Source organism: Malania oleifera, chromosome 7, assembly GCF_029873635.1.
Source record: "Malania oleifera isolate guangnan ecotype guangnan chromosome 7, ASM2987363v1, whole genome shotgun sequence".
NCBI classification, from domain to species: domain Eukaryota; kingdom Viridiplantae; phylum Streptophyta; class Magnoliopsida; order Santalales; family Ximeniaceae; genus Malania; species Malania oleifera.
Window position 1 is genome coordinate 5,500,368 of NC_080423.1, and position 7,323 is coordinate 5,507,690.

A 7,323-nucleotide genomic window follows, 5' to 3' on the forward strand; every position below is an offset into this window, starting at 1 on the left:
CAAATCATGGCCAGCTAAGATGGCGGGGAGCCGCGAGAAGCCAAGCCGACCGCTCCTCCCTTCCCCCACTTATCACACAATTCACAGCCAACGCACGTATCTCAAGTCTCTCCCCCAAAAATATCTGTCACAAAACGGTCGAAAACCGGGGGGTCCACCGGCAATTGCCGGTGGCCGAAAACCGCATTTGGCTCGCATTTGGCGTTCATTTCAAATTTCATTTGCAGGAACTGCAGTGCAGTGTTACCTAACCCCAGTCAGATTCTAACCCCCGTTTCTGACCCATCCAGTTAGTTTTTATTTAAAGAGACGAGAGGCGAACTGGGCTGTGAACTGGTTTGCTGTTTTCTTCCAATCTCTCTCTTCCTTTTCCTCTTCTCTGTTTCACACTCTCTCCCACTCCCAATTCCCCACTTCCCTTCGCAGATGAACAGTTGCTTGCCATTTTTTTCTTCAATTATAGCTGTTAAATTGATTGAGTAATGATGTAGAGAGAGAAACATCGAACAGAGAGAGAGAGAGAGAGAGAGAGAGAGAGAGAGAGGGAGATTTCTCGTGGGTTTGGGTTTTTTTTTTTTTTTTTTTTTCTGATTTAAAGCAAGCTTGCTTGTTGGGTTTTTCCAGTGGGTAAGCTAATTTTTTTGCGTCGTCTTCTTCTTCTTCTTGATGGGTTCGGAGGGAGAGGAAGTAATGAAGAAAGAGAAAGATGGGGAAGCAGGGAGATGCTACAGGTTCTGTAGAAGCTCAATTTGTATACAGAACAGTACAAGCTGGGCTGGTTTGAGCCATGGGAGTTCTGTTTCTATAACTCATTTCAAGTGAAAAATTATCACCTTTTTCCCCTCCCTAAACACCACTTCCTGAAACAAATCGACCCACTGCCCACATAACAAAGCTTAAAATCTAAAAGAAGGAAAAGGGTCTGACTCTGATCTCTGATAAGATCTGTCTACTCTCACTCTACAGTACTTCTTTTGCCTCAGTCATGAAGAGACTCGGCAGCTCAGATTCCTTGGGTGCTTTGATGTCCATCTGCCCAACAACAGGTTTTAAAATTAACATTCATGGCGCTTTCTTTTTCATCGTTGATTTTGTTTTTAGTTTTTCTTTTTGTTTGCTTATTTCTAACATACAGACATGCTCATATGATCATGTTTTTGTTGCCAACTTAACATTTCTCGTGATCGCTCAATCCCCTTCCAAAATTTTTTAGCACTTTGATGAGTGCATCTGTTAAATCAAAGCTCTCTGTTTTGTCCTATTTTACAGCTTTCTGTGCCTTCAGCTTTCAGTTTTTTTTGCAGACAATCATCATGTTGGATCGCCATTAATTCCATCTCTGTTCCTTTTTTTTTATTTTAATGAATTTAGATGAACGCAGTCCGAGATCTGCCCATGTCTACGGGAGAGAATTCCAGTCTATGTTGATGGACGGCCTCGACGAAGAAGGTTGCGTGGAGGAATCCGGCCACGTCGCCGAGAAGAAAAGGCGATTAAGCGCGGATCAGGTGAAGGCCTTGGAGAAGAACTTCGAGATCGAGAACAAGCTCGAACCGGAGAGAAAAGTGAAGCTGGCGCAAGAGCTTGGGTTGCAGCCCAGACAGGTGGCTGTTTGGTTTCAGAACCGCCGTGCGCGGTGGAAAACCAAGCAATTGGAGAGAGATTATGGCCTTCTGAAAGCCAATTACGATTCTCTTAAGCATAGTTACGAGTCCCTCCAACACGACAACGAAGCTCTGCTTAAAGAGGTGCGAAATATATGAACTGATATAGCAAGTTAGCAACAGAATCGACGAATTATTTTAGTAATATTCTTGTGGGTGTGTTCATTTTCAGTAATTTTTTTTAAAAAAAATGTTGCAGATAAGGGAGCTGAAATCGAAGCTGAAAGAGGAGAACACAGAGAGCACTGTCTCGATTAAAGAGGAGATAATTGTCTGCGAACCGGAGAACAAAGTCATTGAACAGAGCAAACCTCCCATTGATTCTCTGGCTGCCTCTGAGGAAACGAACTTGAACTACGAGAGCTTCGCCTGCGGGAATGGCGCAGAGGTCTCTGTTTTGGGGGATTTCAATAAGGATGGATCGTCGGATAGCGATTCGAGCGCGATCTTGAACGAGGACAACAGCTCGAATGTGGCGAATTCTTCATCCGGGGTTCTCCAGAACCACCAGATTTTGATGTCCCCGACATCGTCTTCGCTCAGATTTAACTGCTCCTCGTCGCCGTCGTCGTCGTCGATGAACTGCTTCCAGTTCTCGGATTCGAGGGCGGTGAATCTGGGTAACTCGCAGAAGGCATACCAACCGCAGTTCGTGAAGGAGGAGCACAACTTCTTCGGGGTGGAGGAATCGTGCGATTTCTTCTCGGACGAACAACCTCCGACGCTCCAGTGGTACTGCTCCGAGTGGAACTAGCCGAGGGGGAAAACAAAAACCCAGATTAGTGAAGAGAATAAAGTGATCAAGCATGACGATCGAACTGTTGAATCTCCAAGAATTTTGTAAAATGAAATAGTAAATTATGTAATTAGTTCCGTTGGATGGATGGATGGATGGATGAATGGGTGGGTGGATCTCCATTGTACAAAAATGAGTTGCTGGCGCTGGGCAGAAGATCAGAGAGGAGAGAGAGAGAGAGACTGAGATGGGGGTTCTGGTCAGGCGGAGAAGATGATGGACGCCGGCGGGTGGGGGTTTAGGGAGGGTTTTTCTGAACCGTGCGGGAATGATTAGGTCGTAATTGGGGGCTCTTCCTGGATCTGCTGTAGAAAAAGAACTGCAAATCCCATTTAGGAAGTTTCTGTAATGCTCTTAAGCTGAAATAATCATTGCCTTCCATGGCTTCTATGCCTTTTCCTTCTTTCCTTCATCTTTCCTTTATTATTATTATTATTATTATTATTATTATTATTATTATTATTATTTTGCCTCTTCCCAATTTCATCAAACCTAAGATTTTGGTTATGATTAAAAATAGAAATAGGAAAGATGATGGGGTGTAATTTTGTATTTGCATTTTGTTTTTTGTTTTTTTGTTTTGTTTGAATTTCAAACTTGTATGAATAAATTCATATATATCTAATTTTAGTTAAATAAATTTAAGTCGATTTTCAATCATTTATCAAAAAAAAAAAATCCAATATTTTTAAGTTCAAAACATTAGCTTTAATAAAACGATAATATTAAAAAAAAAAATTTCTATGACCTTTTTTAAAAATTTGCAAAAATAATATAAATTTTTTATTATATTTTTATAAAATAATAAATTTTTAAGTGATATTTTTAAGCTTTAAGTAAGGATATGTGATATTTTTGAAATTTTTAGAAAAATTATTGTTTTGTTTATAAAATTTTAAAAAGGTAAAATGTCAACTTTGTCTTTTCTTAGATGCTAGTTCTTGTAAATTTTGACAGCGAGATTGAAGAATTATACATGACTCTAAGGTGTGCAATAGGTCGGTTTGGTCATCAATTAATCGAATTAATTAAATTTTTTTAATTAATCCTATCTCTTAATCGAATTGATCAAATTGAGTTCTTTAATCGAATCGTATCCGATTGAACTGAATTATCGGGTAATTTGGTTAACCGAATTTAGTTGAATAAAATTAAAATTAATTATAGAAAAAAAAATTTAATGTATAATTTGTATACCAAAAATGGCCAAATGGGAGGGGAATCTAGAAACGGCCGAATGGAACATTGGAAGTTTGGAACCCTAACCTAAAATTATATTTAATTATTAATTAATTAATTAAAATTTAGGTAATTCAATTAACCGAATTACATTTTCTCCATAACCGAATCAAAAATCAAATATTTGAATTTACCCCATTCTGAAACTGAACCGAACCAACCGAATTATGCTCACCCCTATACAACCCTTTACGTGGTGTTCGGTGTTTATAACTTTACTTTTTATTTTAATTTATTTAAAAAATTATTTTAAATAAAAAAGAGTAAGGCCCATTATCACATAGCCTTATATTTTGGTCATTAAGTACAGAAACACGTATTCCCACCCAAAAAAAAAAATCACAAGAACACAAAAAGATCGGTACGCTAAAATGGCTTGCGGTTTAAATTTCACTATCTCTTTTTAAAATTATGTATTGAAGAAGTCAATTTAGTAAACTTGTTTCATAAGATTTTGAATTTCTCCACACACATACATACATACATACATACATACATACATAACACAAATGTGATTTCAATCAACATGCATGCAACGTCCACATGCCTCATTGGATAATAAAATTAAAAAAAAAAAAATAGTTGTTTTTAATATACCAATGGAATTGGTTAAAAAAGTCTTGGAAATAAATTTTATTTTTTAATTTTTTTAAAAAGAAATACTTACATTCTAGCCAGATGACAATTGTAATTCGGTACGGCTCAATTTCAGAATTGGGTAAATTCGGGCATTTGGTTTTCGGTTCAGTTATGGGAAAATGTAATTCGGTTAACCGAATTACTTAAACTTTAATTAATTAATAATTAAATACAAATTATTAAATTATATAATTTTAGGCTAGGGTTCCAAACTTCCAATGTTCCATTCGGCCGGTCCTAGATTCCCTTCCCATTTGGCCATTCCCATTTTGGCATACAAATTATACACTCATATTTTTTTTCTATAATTAATTTTAATTTTATTTGGTTAAATTCGGTTAACCGAATTACCCAACAATTCGGTTCGATCAAGTACGGTTCAATCAAAGAACTCAATTCGGTTGGTTCAATTATGGGGTGGGGTTAACCGAAAAAATTCGGTTAATTGACCGAATTATCCGAACCAACCGATTGCACACCCTAGCGAGGGGCCATGAAAATGATTATGAAAATTTAGAAACTTATACAGTATAATTAAAGGAATGATATCTAAATAATTGCCTACAATAAATAAGCAACATTCGGTAGCGAAAAGAATTAAGAAATTTATAAAATTATGCAATTAAAGGAATTATATTTAAATATCTGTCTAAAATAAACCAACACGCATGCTTTCCGATTTTATTATTCATTTCTCTCATTCAGCTTTTCCTACCTTCAGCTAGTTAAAGTGTACATGTAAAGCACTGTCTGATGAATATAACGGTATATGACCTAATTTTACTTTGTAGTTTCACTGTTTACGATATTGACATAATAATTTGCCGTTCACACACATATGTTTTCAAAAAGTGGGTTATGCATTAAAGTGGGTTATGCATTGCTTAATATGTTTTGGATTAGTCTACAAAGCATAAGTATAATTATATCTTATCTCATTTAAATGTCAAAGTGATGATCCAATTCAAAAGGGTTTGGGGCATGAATACCTTTTCCACTTTACATACGTAAAAGGCCTAATTTATTCTACAGCTTGAATGATCCTTAGGGAACATATTAGTATTCCAAAATCTATAATATTGAAGTGAGACTAAAAACATACTTATGGGGAAAAACCCGAGTCAAAAAGCACTAACCTTATATATGAGGACCAAATTTCAAAATATCACCAATTTCTCTTCAGATTTTATTCTTAGGACACTTATGCCCCTTTACCAAAAGTTTTTTTTTTTTTTTTTATCATGGGAACTCCGACCATAAACGAGTCCCAATCGGACCCCCCGACGCGACACCAAACCCATGGGATGGTGGCCTTACCCCCTGGTTCGCCGTCCGAGTTAATCTAGATGCGGTCACGACTTATTCGCACTTGGGTTGACTTTCGGGAAGCAGTCACCCTCCCATGGCCCCTCCTTTACGTCATGCGGATGGGACCCCTTGAGGGGCTAGGACAATTCATGAGACTTTTAATACCTCAAGAGCAGTTCGTGTCATTTTGCTAAATCTCAAGGAAAGACGGTGAAATTTTTGAAGTCTTGAGAATAGTTCGTGTCTTTTAAATATAGAATAATTCTTTAATCATCTTTTCGCGTTAAATTGATCTATATATTTACTTGCTTTCTAGTTAGAAGCTTGGGCTTTATGTTTTAGATTTAAATTTGTACAAATTTGAACAAAGTATTAAAATTGTGTTAGATATTGCTCAACAAATATTGGGCTTCTAAACACAACCTTTACAGTTCTTTCTAAAACTTAGGGGAGGACCCAATTAGCTCCATGCATATTAAAGGAGGAATTTCATTGTTTCCCAAGAAATTTCCCATGAAAATAAATTACAAATTAACATGGGTTATTAGTTTCGAAAGGGTCATCCATAAGTGAACCATTGGCAGGGTTTACATATGGAAATGATCAAGGTTTCAAAAGATACGAACAGAGTTTACATATGGAAATGATCGAGGTTTCAAAAGATATGAAAACCCCCTAATTAGGGTTTCAAATTTTCACAAATCGCTCTTCATATTTTATTTTTGGGACACTTATCTATTTTCACCATAGAAGCTTATCTCTTTATATATACTGGAGGAGGTCTGCGTATTTTCTACCAAATTTAAAGTGAGATTTGCGAGATTTTTGAAACCTTAAGAGTAGCTCGCTTTTGTTTTCCAAATCTCTAGAAAATTAAAGAAAATTTTGAAGTCTCAAGAGTATTAGTTTGTGTCTTTTAAAAAACAAAATAATTCCTTTTATTGTCTTTTTGGCTTTAAATTGAGTGTCTTGATCACGTACAATTATAAAATACTAATCCTTTTTTTAGAAGTTAGGATTTTAGGTCTTAAATCTGAATTTGTATAGATTTAAATAAAGCACATTACAAATTAATTAAATCGTGTCGAAGATTTTCTAAATTCATATAAATTCAAATCTAAAAACCCAAACAATGTGCTCTCAAACACAACCTCAACAAATCTTTTTCAAAATTAAGGTGAGGATGCATTTAACTGGCTCTATGCATATTTATCCATGGGATTTCAATTTCTCCCTCAAGGAAATGTCCTAGGAAAATAAATTACAAATTTGGGGTATTAATTTCAAAGCAGTCACCCTTTAGGTAACCATTGGCAGGCTGGGTATAAACATTTGCAAATGATCAACTAAGGGTGAGCATTTATCCTCAAACCGTTAACCGAACTGAAGTTTCAGCTCGGTAGAAAATGTGAATTGAAATCAAACTATTTAAAATAGTCAATTGAAATTCGATTAATCGATTTTTGAACTAAAATCCATTGATTAACCAAACTGAACTGTTAAGCATAATTTAAAATTTTAAATTCACTATAAATTTAAAATATTTAATATGTATTTTTTAAATATATTTATAATATATATATATATATATATATATATATATATAACTGTTTGATTCGATTAATTATGGTTATTGAATGGATCAAATCAAAACAGAATCGATAACCAAAAAAAATA

At 35.4% G+C, this 7,323-nt stretch overlaps 1 protein-coding gene across 1 annotated transcript; it reads left to right on the forward strand.

Moving 5' to 3' along the window:
* The first annotated feature begins 299 nt into the window (after window positions 1-299).
* On the forward strand, window positions 300-2,863 carry LOC131159570 (homeobox-leucine zipper protein ATHB-6-like). The gene is made up of 3 exons (XM_058114588.1): window positions 300-1,046; window positions 1,372-1,748; window positions 1,864-2,863. Exons 1-3 carry the CDS (start codon window positions 986-988, stop codon window positions 2,416-2,418), a joined length of 993 nt encoding a protein of 330 aa, XP_057970571.1. The 5' UTR covers window positions 300-985; the 3' UTR covers window positions 2,419-2,863.
* The last annotated feature ends 4,460 nt before the right edge of the window (window positions 2,864-7,323 follow it).